Here is a 23,401-nt window from a genome sequence, read left to right as displayed (position 1 = left end):
TCCTCAGGGACGGTCTGTGTGTACTAATTGCTGGTGATTGAGTAAACAGATGAAGTCGATGTGCCACAGCAATCTGTTGCAGAAGGTGCAGCTGCAGAGAGGAGCCCAAAGGATGTTTTCTAGCTGTATGCACATAAGACTTTAATGCAAGGTACTTCTGGCTAAAGCGTTAAAACATCGTGCTTTAATATGATGCACACACTCCAAACATTCGCGTGCAAACTGTGCGTAATTCTCATCTGACATGATCTTTAATTTGTGTTAATTGCGCGAGAAAACATTGTGAAATATTAAAACATTTCTGCACGGTTCTCTGCAGATGAGGGCTGGACAGAGCTGACGCACACACACAGCCATAGTAACACTATAATTTCGGGTCTTGCTCCAGCTCCCCCAAGCTGGATCGTGACGCATGACGCTTTGGGGAGGCGCGGCACACTTCCCCTATATAATCCCAGCCTGCTGCTACTCTCGCTTCAGAGAGCCAACGAGGTTAGACCCCTCACATCGCTGGGAAAGGATTTTAAAACCGTCACCGCCTCTTACCACGGCACCGTCCACCTCTGGGTGTCAGCAGCTGCAAGCATGATTAAGAAAATGCCGCCGTCCGAGAATGGGTTCGACATACCGGCCAAGAACTGCCACAGGATGGTGATCCTGGGCTCCACTAAAGTTGGGAAGACGGCCATCATCTCTCGGTTTCTGAACGAGAGGGTTGAAGACCAGTACACACCCACCATTGAGGACTTTCATAGGAAATTCTACAGCATCAGGGGAGACGTTTACCAGCTGGACATTTTGGACACATCTGGAAATCACCCCTTTCCTGCAATGAGGAGGCTTTCAATTCTTACCGGTGAGTTGAGCTTTAAAACCTGCCCGAACCTGCAGCAGTCGAGTTCGCTGACTTTTAAAAAAAAAAAAAGTGATTATTATTTGAATTATTATTTTTATTATGTGGCATTGACCCTGTCTTCTTCTCTTGTCTTCTCCAGGTGATGTGTTCATCCTTGTGTTCAGCCTGGATAACAGAGACTCCTTCCAGGAGGTGCAGCGCCTCAAGCGCCAGATCTACGAGACCAAGTCCTGCCTGAGAAACAAAACCAAGGAGAACGTGGACGTCCCGCTGGTCATCTGCGGCAACAAGTGCGACAAGGACTTTTACCGGGAGGTGCAGGAGGACGAGATCGAGCAGCTGGTCGGTGGAGACGAGCACTGCGCCTACTTTGAGATCTCGGCGAAGAAGAACACCAACGTGGACCAGATGTTTCAGACTCTCTTCACCATGGCCAAGCTGCCCGACGAGATGAGCCCCGATCGGCACTGCAAAGTGTCGGTGCAGTACTGCGAGGTGCTTCACAGAAAGTCCTTCAGGAGCAAGAAGTGCAAAGACGGCAACGCGTACGGGATTGTGGCGCCGTTTGCGCGCAGACCCAGCGTGCACAGTGACTTGATGTACATAAAGGAGAAAGCAGTAGGAGGCAGCCAGACCAAAGAGAAAGGCTGCGTAATATGCTGACACTTTCTTTGCCTGCGTGTGTGAGACTTTCTGAGACTTTTGCCAGAGCTGAGGAGGAGATCAGCCCCTCGGCGCACAGTGGCGCATGAGCCCATCACTGTAGACTTGAGCCGCTGAGGCCACAGAGACGCACGGGAGAAGCTGCCTGACGGTGCCCTCTGAAAATGCTGTAAAATCTGCCTCTACAGAAAAAAAATGTTTACACAAAACTTGCTGGAACTTGAATGTTTGTTGCATTATGAACAAATTTGACTCTGAAAATGTATTTATTAAGTCTGCATCGACTTTTTTGTATAAAAGAGAATAAAACCACTTGTTACTTTCATAATCTGTCTTCCTCTTCTCTTTCCTCTGAAGCAAAACACAATGAAGTCACATTAACCACTGCACACTTTATCCCTGAGGTAGAAAATCACCTCCGTTTGTTAAAACACATCATTGCCCTGTAGGTCCTCCTGTCACCTAACGCTCATTCAGACTATATTAAACTGCAACATCCTGACCCGAGGGTCGGAGCACAGCGCCTTCACTCAGATTTAACCAGAGCTGCAATGAGTAATCGATTAGCTGGAAACTACCACATTAATTGCTATCTAATTTGATAACTGATTAATCAGCCTGAGTGATCTTTTAAGAAGAAAACACAAAAATTCTCAAATATAGTTAATATTTTCTAGTTTCCTAACTCCTCTATGACAGTGAGCTGAATATCTTTGGGTTGTAGACAAAAAACACAAATTTTAGGATGTCATTCTGAGGCTTTGGTTTACATTTCTCACAATTTTCGGTCATTTAAAAGACCAAACAACTAGATTAATCAAGAAAATAATCAACAGATTTATCCACAAATGAATATAATTGATATCTGATTGTAAATTTCCCTTTCTGCCACACGCTATTAAAAACGGATACACGTGTCCCACTATTTGATCTTTGGTTTCTGCATGAATCCCCTCCCCCTCTACAAGCTTAATTAAAAAAGAAAGCTCAATTAATGTTGAAGGCCACAGACTTCAATTAAGGTGTACCAGTTGTGGGCTAATTAAAGCGGCTTTACGCCAGACAGTTCTTAATCTGTTACTTTTATTACAATATATCACAAGATAAGAAAATTAAACAATTAAAAAAACACTTTTATTACAAATACTTCAGAATAAAGTTTCCATTCTCGCAAAGCAATACTAAAGGAGAGAAAGAGGATATTGTCTGGTGTACAAAAACATCTTGCATTGCGATGCAACTGAGGAAAACAAGTCCTTGTTCATTTGTATAAACGTCCATCCTGTATTCTTCAGTCCCACATGTGTCTGCTCCACAGGCGAGGGAGTCAGCACACACACAAACAGTCCTCCCTGCCCCGGTCACAGCAGTAATCCGGCCTTCAGTTTCACGATGCTTTGGGCACGTCAAACATACACAGACTCTTGTATTTCTGCAGCAGCTGGTTCTTGGTGCGGACCTGCTCCCGCAGCGTGGCCAGCTGCTGCTGCTGCTCCGCCGGACTGCTGTCTATCCCGGGCATGTTTGATATCTGCTCCCGAGCCTCCTGGATCTTTGTCTTCAGCTTGGCCAGCTCTTGGTGGACATCCTGGCTGTCCTTGTCCATGCTTAAAGAGAGGAGGGCGGACAAGACAACGTGTTATTTCCATGACGTGATGTTATTTTGGACATTTTTCTTTTTAAATCAGCCGAGCTCTAACTAAAGGCTAACGTTAGCTTGAGCTAACAACAAGCTTAGCAACTCCGAGAAAACGGCTGTTGGCGACGGATAAAGATGAGTCCGCAGAGCCATGAATAGAATTACAACACACAAGAACCTGCAGGTGGACTTACCATTTGATAATATCATGAACTAAAGGCAGCAGAGAGCAGTCATCGCCCTCTTTCTCGAGCTTCGGTTGGGACACCGCCATCGCGCTCCCTGATTAGCGTCGCCGATAATTGACGTCAGGCGTCGCGTGATGACGTCCTTTGACTAGAAGTTTAAAAACTGACAAAGTGGGATGAAGTTTGTCCTTTTCCTCAGCTGGTGTTCATGCTCATAACAACAACAAAATAAATTAATAAATAAATGAATAAAACTATTTCAACTTTATTAAAAACCCTATCCCAGATGTGCATATGCTTACATACTAAATATTTTAACAATTAAAGCAGATGGAAAGTAGTTATGGCACAACATGCTACAGCCCTGTTGGATTTGTTTATTTATTTATTTTAATTTGGGTGCTAAGTCATCAAAAAAGGTTTAATTTCACTCTTATTTCACCACAAAAACTGACTGACACCTGGTAGAGGGCATACATCCACCAAGGCCCCAAAACAGCCCCCTTTAATTCAATCAGGACTAATCCAATATCAAACTTGATAGCCCTGCCTCTATCACAATTTCAAAGCACACATAACTGCTTAACCCACTAGGACAACAAAACACATTCAGATGGAGTCATAATCTCCATTGTGATGTAGAAGTATATATTTTTATAAGGGTCCGCATTAAATGTTTTTTTCCCCCCATTAATATCCATGCATTATTCCCTCGGAAATGAACCAAAATGTTTAAAAACGCTTTTTCTTGCAATGTTCAATCCAAGGTCCTTCATTTTATCTGGATCCACACCATATGTCAATGGTGTCCATTCTAGGCCGAGACCCACCCTCCGTCCAAGTTGCATGGAAATCTGTTCAGCAGTTTTTGTGTAATGCTGCTGACGAACCAACCAACCGAATTGAATTGGATAGCCTATATTTCACCCGAAATAGGCCACAGATAATCTATTAATACACAGAACAAACAAATCTGACCTGCGATGGCCGGAAACAAATGCTTCACATGCCACTACCTAGCAACCTTATAAGCACCTATACCTTAACTCGACCTCCTGCGTCTGCGAGTGTGACACCACACGTGGTGTGCACGTTGGGCGAAACATGGCAACCTGTGCGATCACGGGTGTGAATGACGAGAGCAAATATGGTCTAATGGACTGCATTGAGTCGTGCTATATGTTTATTCTGTAGATGAGTGAAGAGTTGTATTCAGGTCACGCGTTTCTATCTGGGTATCACCCGCTTGTTTGCACACATGGCTGCTCAGTGTTGAAATAATGGGCTTCATGATATGGGATGAAAGCAGGTAACTTGTACAAATGCATTCTGTTTTTGCAACCCAATACAATAAGCAAATTGTATTCTCCCTCTTCATTGACCCGTATTCCTGTGGTATCAGGGCGACGGTCGCCCACAGGTCTCCATCCTCCTACAGCCACGTTTTAAGACTCATTAGCCTGGCAACTTTAACGATGTTGCAAAGGGCTCACTTAGTGTTTGAACACTGATAAATCAGAGTAAGTTAATATTGGTTATGGCCACGTGCAGTGTTTATTGAGTTGCTTATCATTTGCCTGCAAACGGGAGGATTATGTAGACACGTCACCACATCACAGATTACATACCGTGTTCATGACATGGTAAATTCACCCGAAAGTGTCAGAGGTGCCTTTTTAAAATCACAAAACCACATACAGTAGCAGGGTCTCCGCTGTAGATGTCTTTCGATTTTTACCTCTCGATCTTCAGAGCCTCCCTGACCTATATATCCTCTCCCTGCTATATGTTTACATCAAAGGCTAGATGCGGCTGTTAATCCCCTCTGCTCCCAACACACACACACACACACACACATCATCCACACCTGGTAAACACTGCAGAGACAAATTCTAATTAGCCGCTGCAGCAGAGAGACCACTGCCGTGACACAGCCAGTGAAGACCTAATTAAGAGTAGCTTCAGTGAGACTTCATTTAGATGTGAGGCTTATTGAACATTTGCTTTGGTCAGCCCTCCCCACTGAGACCAAGTGTTGACGATACTGCCAAAACCCTGATTTTCCAGGACGTTTGCTGCTGAAACTTACAGAGTGAGTGCGTGTGACCCAGATATGAGTTTGTAGGACATTTATGCAGCCAGTTGTTTTACCATTTGGGTCACGGGGAAAGCTCTGACACCTCATATTTATGAGTTATGAAAAGTGGGCCAAATCATGACCCAGCAATCTCATCCCACACAATCGAAAGCTTTCGACTTGACTAACAGGCACACCGCTAGCATAATTGGAATATCAGAACGTAACAGCTGTTTCATGGTCAACTGACGTGTGGGGGTGATAGTGAGGGGAGTAATACTTCCTGTCCAGGTAATAAAAGTGTCACAATTGTATATGCTTTAGCATCATCCTGATGCATTCTGAATTACTTTGACCCATTTCCAGCTGGGGAATTGGCCACGAGAGAGGCAGGAGCTCATGGCCACAATCACTGATCCTTTTTGATTGATTCAGGTGTGTTTTCCCTTTAATCCTTTTAAAGTGAAACTAATTATGAAAACATGATGCTGATATTTTGTGATATTTATCTCTGTCACAGTTACATGCTGTTGTATTAAAGGTGCGCTATGTAGTTTTGAGAATAATTAATTTGACAGAAAGGTCCCCAGAACACTGTTTGAAGCTAGAAAGGTGGCAGGGTCCATAAAACAGTATGAAACTGTGTTGTCCTTTAAGGTCAGTTTGTTTATTCATTTTATCCAGTCATGAAAACAAAGAGAGTTTGTTTATTTAGTTTGGTTACGCATAAACAACCGTCCCCGTGGGTAAACATGAACAAATCACAGTCTGTTTTTAGCCATAAAGTTCCAGTAAAATTCTAACGTGTTTATACTGTTTATTGGTTTATACTGTCAAGTGTATACTAACATAGACCTAAAATATACAAATAGGGTTGGGAGGTTTCAGTGACATCACAACTTAGAATAAGTCATTTGATACTTTATGGCACTTTAAAGCACCACAGTGCTTTCAGCGGCTTGTTGCACAGCCTGAAGAGCCTGGCTGCCATCGATCTTGTCAGATTAGTTGTCCTCGTGATATAGGCTACAAATTAAAAGAAACATTAAACTTAGATTTTTAAGTACTTTCAAAGATAAATAATGAATTTCTTTCTTTCCTTTTCCCCGGGGATAACTGCAACCCACATGAAGGCCGGTTGGACCAACGACCCACATGTGGCCCTAACGACTCTGAAACTCAGAGCGTGTCCTTAACGATGCTGTAAGGTCACATCCACACAGAGTTTTAATGCCTGCGAACTCCCGTCCAGTTAGTTAGAACTGAAGAAGCCTCTTGGATGAGAGGTGAAACGTCTTCAAGAAACTGAAGTCCAATTGCCTACGATACAGCACTTCATCAACATGCTAATCAACATGCTAATATGATGTTAAATAATCAATGACTCTACTTCAGTAAGGTAAACCACTGAAGGCTTACAGAGGTCACATTAAAGCTATTCATTGTTTGGCATATACTGTTTTTTAAATGTTTATTATGTCATATATATTCTTGGTATTCAAAAAATGACTAAATGTATTAAATTATATAGTAAACTGTTGCTGTTCCTAAATTGTTTCCACAGTCTAGTTCTTCACACAAACAGCATGAGGGATGTTCAGCTCCTAAACAAAGCCTGCAGATTATTATCACCAATAAAGAAACAACGGTTCTTCCATTGAGCTTCCTTGACTTTTAGATATTGGCATTTAATTAACATTCACCTTTTATTCACACACCTCGGCGCTCCTGCACTCCCTCAGCTCAGCAACAACGAGAGGAGGAAGGCAATTATTTTAATTGGGTTGTCTAAGGTTTAATGTCTACCCTTGTTCTGCCAGATATGCAATATTTGTCCACTGACTGAATTATTTTATGATTCCTTTCTCCTGCAAAAAGCACAAAAACGTGCACGGTGCACTATTAATTTTATTTTGAGTCTGTATTAACTTGGTTCTCTGGTTTTGAGGAATAGATTAACATTAAATGCCTGCATGTCTGCATGTTGTTATCTGTTTCGGAAGAATCAGTCTCCTTCTGTGCTTCTTACAAAATTCAATGAAAAACTATAAATCACATTTTCCAAGTGAAAATCACTTAACATGAAGACAGTGTCAAGCAGGAGGATCTGTGAGAAAGGCCGAAGGTCCGCTGGTTTGTATAATCTCTGGCTCCGGCAGAAGTTCTCATGTATGAAAAAGCTTCATCTTTGATGCAGCTCAGAATAAACTAATGCTTTATTATCAACAAGGGAGTTCCAGATAACTTTTGGAGCTGGGTGACTTCAGGCCACTTCCAGCTGATCCACTGTAAAGCACTCCCCGAGTGGCTCGTCTTTCCCCAGCCGGCCTCTGTGATGACGTGAAAGGGAGGCGGACAGCTTCCAACAGATGTGTCGCCTCTGAGCTTCTCTGGCGGAGAGCTGGCAGGATGCAGATGTCCTGTCTGCTTATCTGATCTCAGCATTCTTATCAACATGATCTCTAAAACTGTACCTCATTAAAACTGCCAATTCCTCCTAAGAGGACAAACTTTTTCTAATCAGATATTGTGAATTTGTTAAATCTAATAAATACTGAGCAGGGCAGTTACAGACAGGTTTCCTTGTTCATTTGAGGGGGAATGTTTTTTCATCATGTGAGTCCTGATTCCAGAGGAGCTTCTTGGAAAGAAACTTAAAGAAGCCAAGTGTACCAGACAGAATGAAGGCGGTCAGCTGCTGCTCATTTTTCATGCCAATGCTGTGATTGCTCAAATAAACAATGCTTACTAGTCATGCATGTTTGCGGTCATGAGTCACAAAAGGGGTCAACATCCGTGTTTATGACTTGCACCACTTTTTCTGTTTATTAGGTCAGTTCAGGCACAACTTGGGCGAAGGCGCAGCTCTCACGTTGTATCCAAAAAGACTGTACACAAACAAATTGAATAGGGTTATTCAATTTGTTTGTTTACCTGCATGATTACTTACTTTTTACTGAGAACTGGCTCTGACACTACTAGATAATTACCGTAGAACGGGCTCAAACGTATTAATGTCTGTGAGGCCAGTCAATTTTCCTAGAAAGCCGAGGCTCAGTTCCATGGAGCCTTGATAAGCTCCTGGTTTTTGGCAGGCCTCTCTGGTGCTGCAAATGCATTACAGCAGAGTCTACTCGCTCTCACGATGTCAAAACCTGGGCGATGTGAGTAATAAGCTTCAGTTTGAATAATAATTTGCTTATCAAGGCTGTATTTCTGACCCGTGTTGTCACAGGTAATGTGTGTATTTACAACTATTTCAGCTCCTTTCATTGCTTACTGCCTCTCATGTGAATCTCCAGTAAGACACCAGTCTGACCCAGGAGTCCCTCAACATTTAAAGAAATAATATGTAACATTTGTGCGCTAAAATGTCTGAAAACAACTCGACCTTTTGTTGAGTTGTGCGCTGACATTATCCCAAATATTTCCAAAATTGTTCGACCCCCAGAAGATGTAATTTCACGTAAGGTAATAGCGTGTTTCATTTACTCGCCAGTTGCTGTGACTTCTGGGAGAGAGTCAGGTCGCACTGAAGGAATTTGGCGAATGTGACTAAATGCAACGTGAATAAAACTTCGATGCACCTGATTACGTTGCCCGTGAACATTACTCACATATACAGAAATTCATCAGCAATGGTGGATGTCTAACAATGATGACAACGACTCCCACGATCCCACGATACTCACGTCTTTATTTTCATTTCTCGCTTTATTTTGATTGAGAGACCCCTAGTGGCGGAAAATACAAACTGTGCCTTTAACTGCAGCTGGTGGATTCTGAATGGATTCACAAGCAGCGGCAACTTCTTTAACTTGCTGTGTCCACATACACTACAGGAAAGACACGTATGTGCATACATCATTCCCAGTTCTCCAAATAAAAGCCCCCAGATAAACATGAGCTCATTGGGGATCCATAAAGGACATTTGATTTTCAAAATAAAAGCCCAAAAGGTAATTCAAGCTTTATGCATAGCAGACTTTCAAAATAAAAATCTTAAGGACTTTTTTTTTTACTCACACATATTCCAACCAAGACAGCTGAATGACACCTCAGCTCCTTCTTGGTACACTCAGATTCCCTATAGGCTATCTGTCTCTGGTACACTCATGCATTCACTGTAACTCTCACTTCAACACCTTTCATTGCTTACACAATCATTTCCTACTATTCCAACTCTACATACTCCTTCAGCAGCTCCTTCGTAAACAGGGTTTCAGAGACTCCTGCCCTGCATGTTTTAGAAGTTTCCCTGCCGCAACACGCCTGATTCAAATGAATGGCTTGTTATCAGGCTTCAGCAGAGCTTGATGTCGAGCTGATCAGGTGTGTTAGGTGTATAAATGTACCCGTTATCAATGATTTTACGTATTCTGCATGCCTTGGATAATTGAAAAATAAGTGATAATATTTTCCTGAAGACTGTTGAGTTGTTTACTGTACTGTGAACTGACTCCATGGAAATAGACGTTGAAATGTGAACAAGCTGTTCCCTCTCTGGGAGATATCCACCAATATGCTGAGTGCCTGTCCCTAAAAACCATTCCAACCGTCTGAGACAAGAACATGTGTTTTTATTTTCTATTCAGTCCAATGATAAACAGAGTCATCTGAGACACATTGATTCCTCTGTTAAGCAGGCAGCTGACTGAAGCTTACAATCCAGAGACGTTCCAGGCTCTGTTGTGATGGTCAGCTGACTTTTGTTTCTGATTAAATGGATTTAATTCATTATATTTCCTCGTACTCCCAGTCTAATACCTAATACCAGACACCCAGTGTCAATGCAAACACCTAAAATATACACTCATCTATATATCTACCTCTATACATAGACACATCACTAGAAGCAAAGTCAGAATTTTTTTTTTTTCCACAGAGAAATAGAAGAAATTAAAATTACAAAGGCAGTCTCTGCAGGAGAAGTCATACACAACTCAAACCTAAATGTAAGATTATTCTAAGAAATGACAAATTATAAATCATGAGGGATGGAGAAGCAAGGCATAAAGAAATCAGTAGACTTCTTCCTGGGAGCTACACAGTTTAACCATGAAGATATGTAGACTTACACTGCCCCCAAGTGAACGATCGAAGGAAGTAACACATTTGCTATAGTATCATTACTTGTCCTTTCCTTGAGATGCATTTTCTGCAACTTTTTACTTTAACTCCACTGCATTTCAAGGGAAATACTGTCCCCTGTACTCTACACTTGTTTTAAAGTTTTAGATACAAGTCACCAGGGCTCAAAATTAGCACCGCCCACCATATGCTGGTAAAATATGCAAGTGGCTAATACATTTGCTTCCCTTTCCAGCCAAAAACAAACAAGACAAACAAAAAAACAACAGTAATCTGTTGATTGTATTATACAATTTGAACATTCACTAGCTACTTGGCTGGTGGACATAAAAAGTTAATCACCCCGCCTGTTACTTTGCAGATTCCAATAATTAATACAAAACATAATCAATAAATACATAATGTTTTATTTTTGTAAATTTAGCTAAAACTACCAAGCAGGATATTTAAAATTAGCCCCACCTTTACCTGTAATATAACAATAGGATTATACTTGAACGCATCAGTAATTGTAATTCTGATACATGAGTATGAGGGGACCATCTGGAATAGTGCTGTATGTCTCATTCCATTTAAACGAGGGTTCCTCACATCATGCCTAACTTATACTTTATGCATTCTGATTCACACAAACTTAGATGTAATATTCAGCCCTGCGCCACAGGAGTCTTAACACCAAGGGCCTTGACTTCGTGTCAATCAAAGCTGAGGTCACAGTGAACATATGTGAGACTCCTTGGCTCCTCATTCATCAATGCTGCTGTCACATAATTAATGGAACTAAGTTGACTGTAGTAAGGCCTACACTTTATATCAGTGACAACATACACACACCACATCACCACTAGGTGGTAGCCTTTCATTGATGATACTGAAAGGATTGAACTTCTACAGCCTAAGTGTGTATTAATTAAGTGAGTAAAGGGGGATTTAGCTCATTTTCAAATGAAACTATTTAATTTATGCTCAATTAAATTGCAACCACGAGCTGACCCTTCTGTATATGTGATGTATATGAAACAGTGAAAGTCAACAATAACAATCAACAATGATTGACATGAAGAAATGACAGTAATTTCAGAAAAGGCACAGCTCTGCAGCATCCAGAGTAACATTCTGGTAAATGTTGTGTTGTCATTAATTCCAGACTGCATTGAACAGGACGTGTATTTGTTCAGGCAACGTCATCGATGCATCCTAGGTTAAAAATCCATGTTTTAACCCCGTACGGTGCGCGCAGGGTTCCAAATCAAGCGCACCCAGCGTGCTGTAAAACCAACGTGGTGACGTCACGTCTTTGTGTTGGCAAATCACGGTGTACGCTGGGCGGGCATTGTGAAGCTGTAGTTGAGTGTTAGCAGGCTAACTAGAGAAAGAAAGCTAACTAATCGTGAGAGTGGAAGTGGAGCTAACGTTAATGGAAAAGGCAACTGTCAAAACAGCAAGGGGAGCAGAATCTCTAGTGAAGTGATACTTCCGTTAGTTGACTACATGAACAGATTTGTAGGAAGTTGATCAAAGAGCGTGTTTGTCAGATGCCCGAGGAGCATTTTGGATACTACATCGATTGTCCCATTTCCAAACGGAAACCATTTCTGGACAGACAGTTTCGTGCTAGCTAGCTAGCTAGCTAAGTGAATCATCCAGGAGACTTTTCATTGTCACCTATAAACCCAAACTGAATGTTTTGTCTGTCATGAGTCCGGCCGGGTGCTCCCATGTGAACGGTTATAAGGTGGATAATTGGAAACAAAATCTTCGAGTCATATACCAATGCTTTGTTTGGAGTGGTACTGCTGAGACGAGGAGACGCAAGGTAAAAACACAGGAACTGCAACGTTAGCTTCAGAAACCAAAGTGAAATAATTGTAATGTGGCACGGACAGACACAGAACTGGAGTGTAAATGATGCCCCACATGAAGCACAACCAATGAGCGGGTCGAAGAGGGAAAAAACGGTCTTAGTGAAAGTGTACTCTTTGCAGCAGTAGTGTTGCTAACACTCGGGTTAGCCTGCTAGGTTATCACCGGTTAGCTAGCAGGACTCTGCCTGGTGAACTGCAGAGACTGGTTGCTCCTTCGCCGCCTCAAGTGCAACATTGAATGCGTCTTTATTAGCTCGAGCGAGGTTTAGTCAACCTTTTCGACGCGAGGCAACGGGCTGCGTTAGCTGTGCGGTTCTTGTTTGGTAGATGCTGAACAGTTAGCTTCACGGCTAAAGTTGGGTTCGAGGGAGAGTTGTGGCTATGGGCTAACATTACCACACCAAATGGACCCATTGTGTCTCTCCACACGCAGACACTGGGTCCACTAGGTTAGCGGTTCTCTCCTGGGCATCCCAGATCAGGGTGTTTTTTTTTGTTTTTCCCCGCAACTGGTCAGCCCCTCACGAGTTTGGATGCTGGGACGTCAGCTGATTTACTTTATTGCCAATTTGTTCTCGGGCTCATCCCACACCTGCTCGGCCTACACAGCTCCGAATAGCTCCATACATAATGATGTCATCACTGGACTGTGAACTGTGTTGCAGTTCCTCTCAGTTTCCCACCTTTTCTCGTCCTGTATTTCAGTCATCAGAAACTTGCTTTTTGTTTGTTTTTGTGCCATTATGTTCATTTTGAAAAAAAAAGCATCCTAGAAGCTTCATTTTTTATTTATATTTTTACTGTGGATTAGCACCAATTTATAGGTTGCTTGACTGTTCTCTAGAAATCCATGCTTCTCTTATATATGTCATACATTTTTATGTCGTTTTGATGAAATAGGTGCTTCAGGGTGATGCAGGATGGACAGAGCTGGTGAGTTGACGCTTATCCCCCCCCTCCCTTCTCATCTTCACTGACATACTGTAGATAGTTCAGATGAATAAGAGCTGGCTTGCTTTCTCTCCTCTCGCTCACCTACGAGTCTTTTCATTTAACGGGGCTGAATATTGTAAGATGTAACCCTTCGTGGTGGAATAACTCGGCCCTATTCTTGTATCTGCTGTGATGCACAGTTAAAGCCGGTACAGTCACCGTGTGGGAGGGCTGAGCAACCACAAGCACAGCTCAGTTACATTGCAAATAGCTTGTGCAAAATGGTTAATGATCCCTTTGTTTATACAGTGCTTTGGTTTGAGCACACCGTTCACAATATCTTTATTTACAATTTAAAAAGTGCTATAGAGCATCTCAAAATGTATGATACAGACCGTGTTGTGATGATGATGCTGCAACATTTTTACCCACATTTAATGAATGTTAATTTTGACTGTCTAGTTTGTTTCTCACACTCTGCCTGACAAGAATGCAATCGGCAGGAACTCAGTCAGTCTGTCATGGGAATGAAACTGGTCAGAGGTGCTCACTTCCTAATGTTTCCCAATGTTTTGCTCATATTTGGCCCCGATGTTTACTTTTGGGAGACACGTTTTTGTAACCATGTCTTCCACAACCGATGCATCAACATCAGCCAAGATTTCCCTCTGACAAAAACTCTTAACGTCTTTGCCACGGTTGAGAGAAACAATACAGTGCCAGTATTTAATTTCTCTTCCCTGTTTTCTAACAATGCTACTTGGTGGCGTGCTGCATGAATACCAGTCCTTCAGGTTTGCAGCCCGCCAGCTGTCAAAGATGTCAAGGTTACACGGCATTCAGAGACGATGTCTTATTGAACGATGCTGTCGCGCCATTGGTTTCAGACGTGATTGCATTGTGTTTTTGTGCTCTGTCGGTCCGTGACATCCGTCAGTGCAGTTCTCACAGATGAGCACCATAGCACTGGTGGCCATGACATCTTAAAGTAATTTTATGTGTCTAGGCCTGGCTGTGTTTCTGTCAAAAATTGCTGTGTAATATCAGCACTGTATCTAATCTAGTGAAATTATAGATATTTAGTTGTTTTTACAAATACGTTCATTTATATGAGAAATGCAGCTACATATTTTTTTTTTTTTTAATTTTCTGTGTGCTGAAGCCTAGAAAGCGGTCGTGCTGTTGCGCAAACGAACACATTTGTTGAGTCAGTTTCCCCCATGAGATCCATCCTTTTAGCTTTGCATCTAATTTTGTTTGTTTAACATCTGTCTAACATCTGTTAAGGTGTGCGCCCATTGCTTCCGCTCTGCCCATCTGCTCCCGGACACCGATTGTACCGCTGACTGATAACACAGAGAAAGGAGGCAACAGTGGCTTTGTGTTTTGTCTCACACCCCCTTCATGAGGCTCTAACTAATCTGACATGCAGAGCAGGTGTAGTGCTGCTCCAGCGGCACACAGGCAGTGCATTCTCTTGAGGTGCGGCAGTGTTGGTTTTTGTTCGGCGCCGAATTACGAGTGAGAAGACGAGGTGCCTTTAACATCACGTCCTGCGTCTGTCCTTGCTTTGCTGAAATGTTTAGTTGGATAGATGACGGTGGCATTGAGGGGGTAATCTGAATGTTGGCACGGTCAATAAAACACAATCTCATCACTGTAGTGCTTATTGCATGTTTTGTCTTACAGTAGTGGCAACAACACGGCAAGCTTTGTAGCAAAAGAGGCCCCCTCTGTGTAGAGGAAGTAACTTAAAAGACATGGTCAGAGACGAGACCTGTTTTTAATAGCTAGTGTCTGTAATCCTGAATTCCTGTTTTTTCCCGTCATGTCTGTTTTTTGCCCATTTCTGCAGTCTGTCCTCAGCAGCCTTCCCCGCAAGCTGTCAGCCTCGCTACCTCAGGCTAAAATCAATACCCAGGCAATGTGCAGGAACACTGGTGGAAAATCTGTCACCTGCTCTGCATGCACAATCTCAACCCACATGGGTAACAACTGGCAGAATGACTGACACAGAGAGGAGTTTGCAGAGATGACATCACGGCCCAGAGTGGCTCGGTAGCTGCTACCATTTACTAGAAAACACGAGGATGATAATTCTTCTGGCACGCTGGCTCTAGATGAAATGCACCATTAGTTGGGATGAGCATGTAGATTCATATTAACACAGAAGTGTCGGCTACAAATTCTGGATTTAACTTGGTGACATTTTTGATATCGTTGTGGACTCCTTCAGGCTTTGTGTCTGATGTCCTTTTTTGCGTAAACATGACTTAATTGTCCTCAATACCTGAATAATTTGATATGCTCCAGAGAGAAAACAATTAAATCCAAATTGAGCAGTCTATTAAAGATGTCCCACTAAGGGAGATGGCAAGAATTAACAAGTATGCATTTTCTCTTTGATGTTAATAGACATTAAATCAAGATTTATCTTTTGTGCGTCTGAGCTTCGTTATACTTGTGTTCTGGTCGAGGCGTGCCGCGTGTCCCGTGAGACAACACCCGCTGTCAGTTTGTTGTCGCGTAACAAAAACCAGTTCAGTTTCAGATTGCAGAGGAGGAACTATTTTTCTAATGTGCTTCCACTTTTTACCGCCCGGGTCTCTGCTCTGACCTGTCTCTTAATCTATCATTACTGTGTTTGTTAAGTAAGCGATTGCTCAAGTACGGTACGTGAGCTTTAGTGCGCCCTTGTATGAACAGATTTCTTCTGCTTCCTTTGCTAATTGAGATTCATGTTCCACCAGATCGTCAAGTGCCATTCGGGCTTGACTCTCACAGAAGGGTGTCGAAGATAGAAACCTGCACGCCCTTGCTGTTAACAGTTAAAATTCACTCGTCTTCTTCAGTCATATTCATAATTTATAGTTTGTGAATGACTGTTGGTGGTGGAGGGTTGGTGTGAATATTCATGAAGGTCACGTTTGCAGGGTGGACTGTATTTACTGTTTTTTATCAGTAAGAAGTAGTTCAGTGTCGACTAATGTAGCAAATTTGCCGTGCAGTTAAACCGGAGCCATTATCTTAGGTTGAGTGGAAATTGAACGCGATGAAAGCAGGGTGGGCGGGGTGGGCAGATTTTTTTACAGCCATAGCTGCTTTGAAGAATTTGCTGTCACTTTGATTAAAGGGGGTAAGGGTCGTGATTAAAGAGCTGATTGAACTCAACTTTTTTTTTCATCTTGTAGTTTTGATAAATCATAAATGATCAGAGGAACCGTAACACCCCACCCCCCCCGTCCTCTTTCCCACAAGTGCAAAAGCCCCTCTCTGCTTGTGATGAGGGAAGATGAGAGGGAAAGCGTTTGCTAGATGTTTCTGGGAATCTCAGAGGTAGAAGAATGGATCTATTTTCAATGATGACACATTTACTTCCTTCTGTCACTCTTCTCCCCCCACCCTCTCCTGTTCTTTCACCTCACACACAAACACACAAAACGCACCGTGGCTCAGCCAATCCCAGAGAGCGGCTCATTCCTGTGCTGTGAGCAGATCTCTTTGTCAGATCAGTCTCCCATCAACATCACAGGCCCGCTCCCTGACTCATCAGCATACGTTTGTAGCATCAGGATCTGTTCCTCCAGCCTCTTGCTTGTTCCTCTTCTGCGCTCACTCCCACGCTTTTTCTTCCCCCTTTTCTCTCGCTTTCGCTTTCTTTTTTTTCCCTATTTGCAAACCTCTCTCAGCCTACGACTCTCATTGCATCTTGATTATCCCATTAAATTTGTGCAAATAAATGCTCGCATTGTGTAATCTTTTGATTATCATAATAGGGTGGTTGACTCAATTTAAAAATTACACAAATTATTCACTGCACCGTTAAACCGCCATGCTCAAATATCATTTTCTATTCGCATTGATCGTGTGAAATTCATAGCCAAGCCTCTAATCCTGCCATTTCCTCCTCTTTCCATTGTTTCCTTCTCCCCTCAGCCCACTGCCTCATAGACTCGACTCAGTGGGTCTGGTGATGTCAGACGTTGGTTTCTGGCCCCCGTCCAGCCCTATTTCTTCCATGTCTGTGTTCTCTGTCACTCCCAGGTCTTGTCTAATGTGGCTTTCCGTCTGCCAGTCACTGTGGCTGTGGCCCAGTGACTCAGACTGAACAAATGGCATAAGGTCTGTAACCTCCTCTCAGAGTAATCTTGTGTCACCTTGTGGTGTTCCTTTCTCGTGCTTTTAACTCCACAATATTTTCCACCTCAAAGAATCCTGCCTCTAGTAGATATTTAGCATCTTATTTAGCAGTACGTTGGCAATATAATGGATGTGAAGTCTTCCTCATTGTGCTGGATGTGCTCTGCCCTCAGCGCTTTCATCTTGGCTTTTTATTTCAGATCAGAGATGATTTCTTTTTTTTTTTTGATATTGAACAACAAACTAACTAAACTCTGGCTTTTTTCTTCAATTGGAAAGGGTACAATTTGCATTAATTCCTTCGTCAAATGACTCTGCAGTAGTCACAGGTATCCATGAATAGAGCTTAATGTCAAATTTCATTACTTTTATGGCACCAGCCGAATTGCCTCGGAGTGTCAGGAAAATGTCTTGTCATTCGATACCAAATACCGAAGGAGTTAATATCTCACCAGTGTCAGTGAGCCAAAAAGCATGCGGCATGCTTGTTGTAGTTGGTGCTAGTTGGCTGTCTCGTAGCATGCAGGAAAAAACACTTGGTTACGCCCAGAGATGTTGCTCATCACGTGTATGTGTAATGTAATCTTTTGTTTGATTCATGATTCATTCAGTACCTAGCATCAAAGTCAATGGATCGGTACCGGTATCAGTGTTTTTTTATGATACGCAGCTCTACCTATTGGCTCCAGCTTCAGTTGACTGTGATGAAAATATGACACGTGGGTGTACACATTAATTTTTTTTTTTTTTTTTTGGTGCTTTTGTGATGTCAAACATGACAAACCAGAAAGCAAAACAACAAGGATGCATGATGCAGCTTAGAGCAACAAAACAAAAAGGCAAACTCATCTACTGGCTCCACTAGCACTTAGAATTACCATGACCTGGATGACTGAGAACCTTCATCATCATCTACTAATTTTGTAGTAAAACTGGAAGGCACATGAGTGAAACTGGTGGTAAAGGAGGAGGATGGGCTGCTGCATGAGGCTGGTAATTGACAGTTTTAAGTTTTGCCCTCAGAGCAGCAGTGGAGAGAAGACTCATGAAAAATGCATCGTATGCGCAGTGACCATGTAAGCTTATAAGGCTCGGTAAGGGTTATATTCGAAAGTGTGTGTGTGACTGTGACTGAGGACGAGCGTGACTTTGCGTTTTGATTAAGCTCATCTCTCTAAGCTGCATCCTGCTCTCGTCTCATTCGACTGTCCAACAGCTTCTGGAAAGACATCACTGCTACAAAGCATGCTGGTCATGGCCTGAGCCAGCCAATGAGGCTGCTGTCCAGCCCCTCCCTTAGTACCACCATCTGGCTAATGAGCTGTCAATCACTCTCCAGGGGCCGGCCAAGCCCAAAACCAAGAAGCAATCAATCTCTTCGAGTGCGGACACTCAATTATTCCCTATTGTTAAAAGCTTGGGCCCAAGTGACAGCTTTTCTAGGAACTAGGGCTTTTGTGTGGCAATGGTTTTCTGTCCTCGTAAAGAAAAAAGTAAAGATTGTGGCTTTAGACCTCAGGTAATTTATTACTTAGGTCTGCTCTATATATACTACCTTTTAAAGACTCTGTGGTGCACTAATAGCCCCACTGTGCCTCTATTACATAGGCAGTGCTCAGAGATTTTCCTGGAGGTAATGCCTCAAGGCGCTGTGCATTTTGATTGGTGCTGTGGGGATAAATCAACTTCTGATCTGATGAGAGTCCAATGGGACCATACAGAAGCTCTGTGCATTGGGCACAAGTCACGTCAACACTCCCTCTTCAGTGTGCGTGTTTTGTTTCGGTGGAGCAGGGTGGTTGTGGGCATCTGGTAGCTGCGAGGTTTGACAAATGATCACCAGGCCTTTTGTTAAGCTAGAGCGAGACTGTTAACCATCTGTGCAGACAAACACAAACACACTGCCTTCTGCGTGATCTTGCCTCTTTGCCGTACATGTTTGTCAGTGTTTTTGCTTGTGGATTTTTCTGTCAGCCTTGGTCAGTCTACACACTATGAACTAGGCAAATGTTGGATTGGTGCTGTCTTGTGTGAGGGCGTGTCTGTGAGTATTTACGACTCCTTTTATCTGGAATTTTTCCAAGCATGCGTTTTCGGTGTGTATTCCACTTGTCCTGATCTAATCACGTACACAGATCGGCCACAACACCAACCACCTGCTTAATATTGTGCAGGTTTCCCTTTTGCAGCTAAAACAGCTCTGACCCGTTGAGGCATTGCCATAAGACCTCTGAGGGTGTCCAGTGGTGTCTGGCTTGGGACGTTTGTAGTAGATCCTTTGGGTCTTATGGGTTGGGCGGGTGGGGGAGGATTTGGACCTAGGGAATTTGGAGGCCGGGTCAACACCTTGGGCTCTTTGTTGTGTTCCTGAGCAGTTTTTGTGGTGTGGCAGGGTGCATTGTCCTGCTGGGGGTGGCCACCTCCATTGGGGAGTACCATTGCCATGGGGGGGGAGTACTTCGTCCACAACGATGTTTGGGTGGATGGTCTGTGTCAAGTGCCAAGGTTTAGCAGCATAATGTTGCATTGTTACGAAATTATCAATGTTACTCGCATCACTTGTCAGGAGTTCTGATGTTGTGGCCAATTGGTGTATATATGTTCATGGGTAACCAGTCTTTTGGTCCACATGATTCTTTCACACCATACTATTAGTATAACAAACCTTTTTTACTCTACCTTTGTGAGTAGAAACCCTTCTGCCGCCTCCCCTTTTTCCTCCCACACCCTCTGATCTCTGAAAGCACAACCTATCTCTCTGTAATCGAGTGATCCTAATCGGATTCACACATGTATCCAGTGTGCTGCAAACCCTCCTTTATCAAACCAACTTTCACAACCTCCACAAACTCCTACGAGAAGCATTGAACTACGTTTTGGATCCTTGCATCGAAGCTACTTCACCGTGAGAATCTCAGTTTAGTTCCACTCCATCCACATTTTTATCACGTGTCATTTCGTTTCCTGGAGATGGCAGGAAGCTAGTCTCCATAGGCTTTGGGTTTAGCTATAATGTCCTTATAGCAGCATGTGACAGTATGAGGCCAAACTACACACTCCAACAATCCCTCAACTCGGAATCATTTGGATGAGGTGGGAATACGTTCTCACGCGTACCCCACGCTGCATGTCACTGTCAACAGAGGTTACAATGAGCCAGCTCAGAGCGGAAGTGAAAAAAGAAGAGTGGGAATCATATTGCGACCGTCTCTCTAGGGCTGCTTACTGAAACTGCATTTCGCAGGCTGGGCATTGTCATGTGGAGATTGTGTGGAGCGAGGAAGGGAGGAGGGGGAGGGGGTAACAACATCATCCTGCCAAGGCACTGACAGGCTGCAGCCCCACGGGGTCAGTCGGCAGCACGGCTCTGGAGCATCACCATCAGTCTTCTTCCCCAGCCTCTCTCGGCTTGTTCATATTAGATACAGAATCAGAAAGAGAGAGTACGTGTGTCTGAGTCCGCGAAGCAAATGTCTAACAATGTCCATGTGTGTTTATATGCTTGTGGAAAGCGTTTCTTTGTATGCAAGTATGATATGCCAGTGTGCAGCATGCATGTCAACCATCATTAATTTTGTTGGCGTATGAGCATGTGTGCATATAGAAGCATGCACATGCTTATGAGCTTATGGTTGTGAGGCAGCGTGGTGAGTCACTGCTCTCTACTCCGTATTGACTCGCTCTCCCCTTCCCCGCCCCGGTCTGTTCTTTGCAGCAGCAGAGGCGTGCTCAGTAGAGCCAGACCTTTGTCCACATCATAATCGCCGTTGTCCGTCTCTCTCCTCCACAGTTACAGCTCATCACATTACTGGCTCATTTTGAATATATGAATGCATTAACCTAAATGCTGAGGGCGGAGTAATGCAGGAGGAGATGGAGAAACATGGATGTTACTTTATGTAGATTTATGTATGCAGCTACATCTGGGGTGTTGGACTTTGAGTAGGGCTGGGTCAATACTTTTATGGCACCCACCGAATTGCCTTGATACTATCGAGTATCAAAATATTTCTTGTCATTTGATTCCACATTTCAAGACCTAAGAACGAAATCTCGTCAGCGTGAGCCAATAAGCATGCAGCTTGCTTGTTGTGCCAAGATCTAATAGTGCTGGTGATTGGCTTATTGGCTTGTTAAAACCTATTTAATAAAATTGGTATTAAATAAAAGTAGCTTTCGGGAGCTGGTAGCAAAGTCGAGGTATGTTGCTATTTTATAACCACTTTATATGAGTGGCATAAAATGGTTAAACTAACAATGATATTGTTTATTGTATTTATTTCTGGGGCAGTGTATCCGCTCACAGACTCGGTGGACCCACAGAGCATGTCATGCTACCTTCACATTAAAGATGCATTGGAGAACTATTCATCCGGCTAATGCCTTTCTGCATCTGCTCTTCCATCAATCAACAGCTTTCTATGTGTTGGGCATTCTCCTGGACACGGAGCCCCAGCCTAACTCGCCTCAAAGAGCGCATCCCATATGGGAGATGCAGCCGAGGGCAGCATGAATGCGAGCGTTGCTACCTGTCCGACACTTGTTCCAGTCATCTGAGCCTGCGGCTGATCAATAGGTGATCTAATAGAACATTAAAACCCCCGGGAGCAGAAAGATGCTGGATTGCTGACACTGAGGAATAGACAGCCTGTGAACCCTGGTGAATAGGGGAGAGTACAGAGAAGCCAAGGGAGGGTTGGAGAGGAGATAGATTTTCTGCCCCACTAAAGGGGCGTTGAGGCAAGGGGAGGGTGAGGAGGAGGGCAAGGCGTGGCATTGGCAGGGCTTCTTGTTTTTGACTTGGAGTCCTGGTGCAAAGGAGGAGGAGGAGGAGGTGGAGGAGTGGGGACAAACAACATAACGGCTTAGGTAGGACGGGGCTTGAATAGGCAACTAAAAGATATATTCAATAATTCAGTTGAACTCATTTGTTTCCTCTTCATGCAGGGCACGCAGGGTTTTATCTAGACTCTGCGAACACAAGGCCTGCTTCACACTTTATCCCTTTTTATATCTGCCGTGCCTTCTCTTCTTTTTAGCATGTCAGTGACACAAACTCTACCTTAAAGAGTCTGCTGTAGATGTCTGTCCTGATCTTGGCTTTCCTCGTCACGCATTCCTCTGGGAGACACACACCCATTCAGAGCTGGCTGTCTAACACACCAATATGAATAAAAACAGAGCTTAGGGTCTGCGACCCTGAATATCCCCTCTACTGCAATGTCATCACAATCCAGCCCACGCCTACTAATGCTCAGCCAAAACACAGACCTGACTGTGAGTTTTGCGGCCTATCTCTGCGGCGGTGCACAGTAGCATGTGTCTGGCGCTTTGTATTAACACCCATAGGCCTATATCCCCAGCATACCATGATACAAGCAAATGAATTTTACATTTCTTCAACTCGCTCATACAAATAGAGGTCTACATGGGACTGTTATTTCAATCTTGCGCCCACCTGCTCGTGCAGAATTTCCAACCATTTCCGCCCACTCCCACAGATGAGCTACCCAGGGAGATTCAGAGCTTTTCTATTGCAACGTTTTTTTTTTTTTGGTTAAAAATCTGTTGATCTTTTCCCACAGGGAACATAAGATGAGTTTGTTTTTTAACTAAGGAAATACACATAGTCACTCAACAGTTTATTAAGACACCTTATTAAGGCTCCTCGATCATGGCAAAAAGTCATAATCAAAATATTTACCGGTAGGTCATTATCACTTTTATGTAGCTCAGTTACTTGTCTTTGGAAACGTCATGCATTTATTTGATTTTTCAAAAAAATAAATAAAGAAGAAGCTTTTTGAAAGTGGATTTCCTTAAGCTTTAATCGATTGTCTTAAATCCTTAATAATATATGAAAATAAATAATCTAAATTCTAATTTGATAAATGTTAATGTATATTAAAATGTTGTTTTTTATTTTGAAATGCCACTCTCTCTTTCGTG

At 43.1% G+C, this 23,401-nt stretch overlaps 3 protein-coding genes and 1 long non-coding RNA gene across 7 annotated transcripts in view; 3 read left to right on the top strand and 1 right to left on the bottom strand.

Annotated features, from left to right (window-relative positions):
- The first annotated feature begins 494 nt into the window (after nucleotides 1-494).
- Nucleotides 495-1,847, top strand: LOC311267914 (dexamethasone-induced Ras-related protein 1-like). The gene is made up of 2 exons (XM_084371185.1): nucleotides 495-856; nucleotides 996-1,847. Exons 1-2 carry the CDS (start codon nucleotides 586-588, stop codon nucleotides 1,517-1,519), a joined length of 795 nt encoding a protein of 264 aa, XP_084227311.1. The 5' UTR covers nucleotides 495-585; the 3' UTR covers nucleotides 1,520-1,847.
- A 735-nt stretch (nucleotides 1,848-2,582) lies between these two features.
- On the bottom strand, nucleotides 2,583-3,484 carry med9 (mediator complex subunit 9). Its single transcript, XM_084371250.1, has 2 exons — nucleotides 3,353-3,484; nucleotides 2,583-3,126 (listed from the first exon to the last, which is right to left on the bottom strand). Exons 1-2 carry the CDS (start codon nucleotides 3,430-3,432, stop codon nucleotides 2,907-2,909), a joined length of 300 nt encoding a protein of 99 aa, XP_084227376.1. The 5' UTR covers nucleotides 3,433-3,484; the 3' UTR covers nucleotides 2,583-2,906.
- A 3,070-nt stretch (nucleotides 3,485-6,554) lies between these two features.
- LOC311267824 lies at nucleotides 6,555-7,938 on the top strand. The gene is made up of 2 exons (XR_014623879.1): nucleotides 6,555-6,626; nucleotides 7,654-7,938. It is a non-coding gene; the product is annotated as an uncharacterized lncRNA (long non-coding RNA).
- Nucleotides 7,939-11,844: 3,906 nt separating this feature from the next.
- The window catches only part of LOC311268437 (ubiquitin carboxyl-terminal hydrolase 22-like), a gene marked incomplete at its 3' end in the record, with an annotated part of 28,060 nt that continues 16,503 nt past the window's right edge, over nucleotides 11,845-23,401 (top strand). Inside the window, exons 1-2 of one of the 4 annotated variants that reach the window (XM_084372101.1) lie at nucleotides 11,847-12,330; nucleotides 13,280-13,312. In XM_084372101.1, coding sequence (XP_084228227.1) covers nucleotides 12,211-12,330; nucleotides 13,280-13,312 — 153 coding nt within the window. In that variant the 5' untranslated portion in view covers nucleotides 11,847-12,210. Of the gene's footprint in view, nucleotides 12,331-13,279; nucleotides 13,313-23,401 lie in introns of all 4 variants that reach the window. The other 3 variants (XM_084372100.1, XM_084372103.1, XM_084372102.1) reach the window with 3 other exon arrangements.

This window comes from Pagrus pagrus, assembly GCF_965226575.1.
Source record: "Pagrus pagrus genome assembly, chromosome: 13".
NCBI lineage: Eukaryota > Metazoa > Chordata > Actinopteri > Spariformes > Sparidae > Pagrus > Pagrus pagrus.
This window is presented reverse-complemented; position numbering and strand designations above follow the sequence as displayed.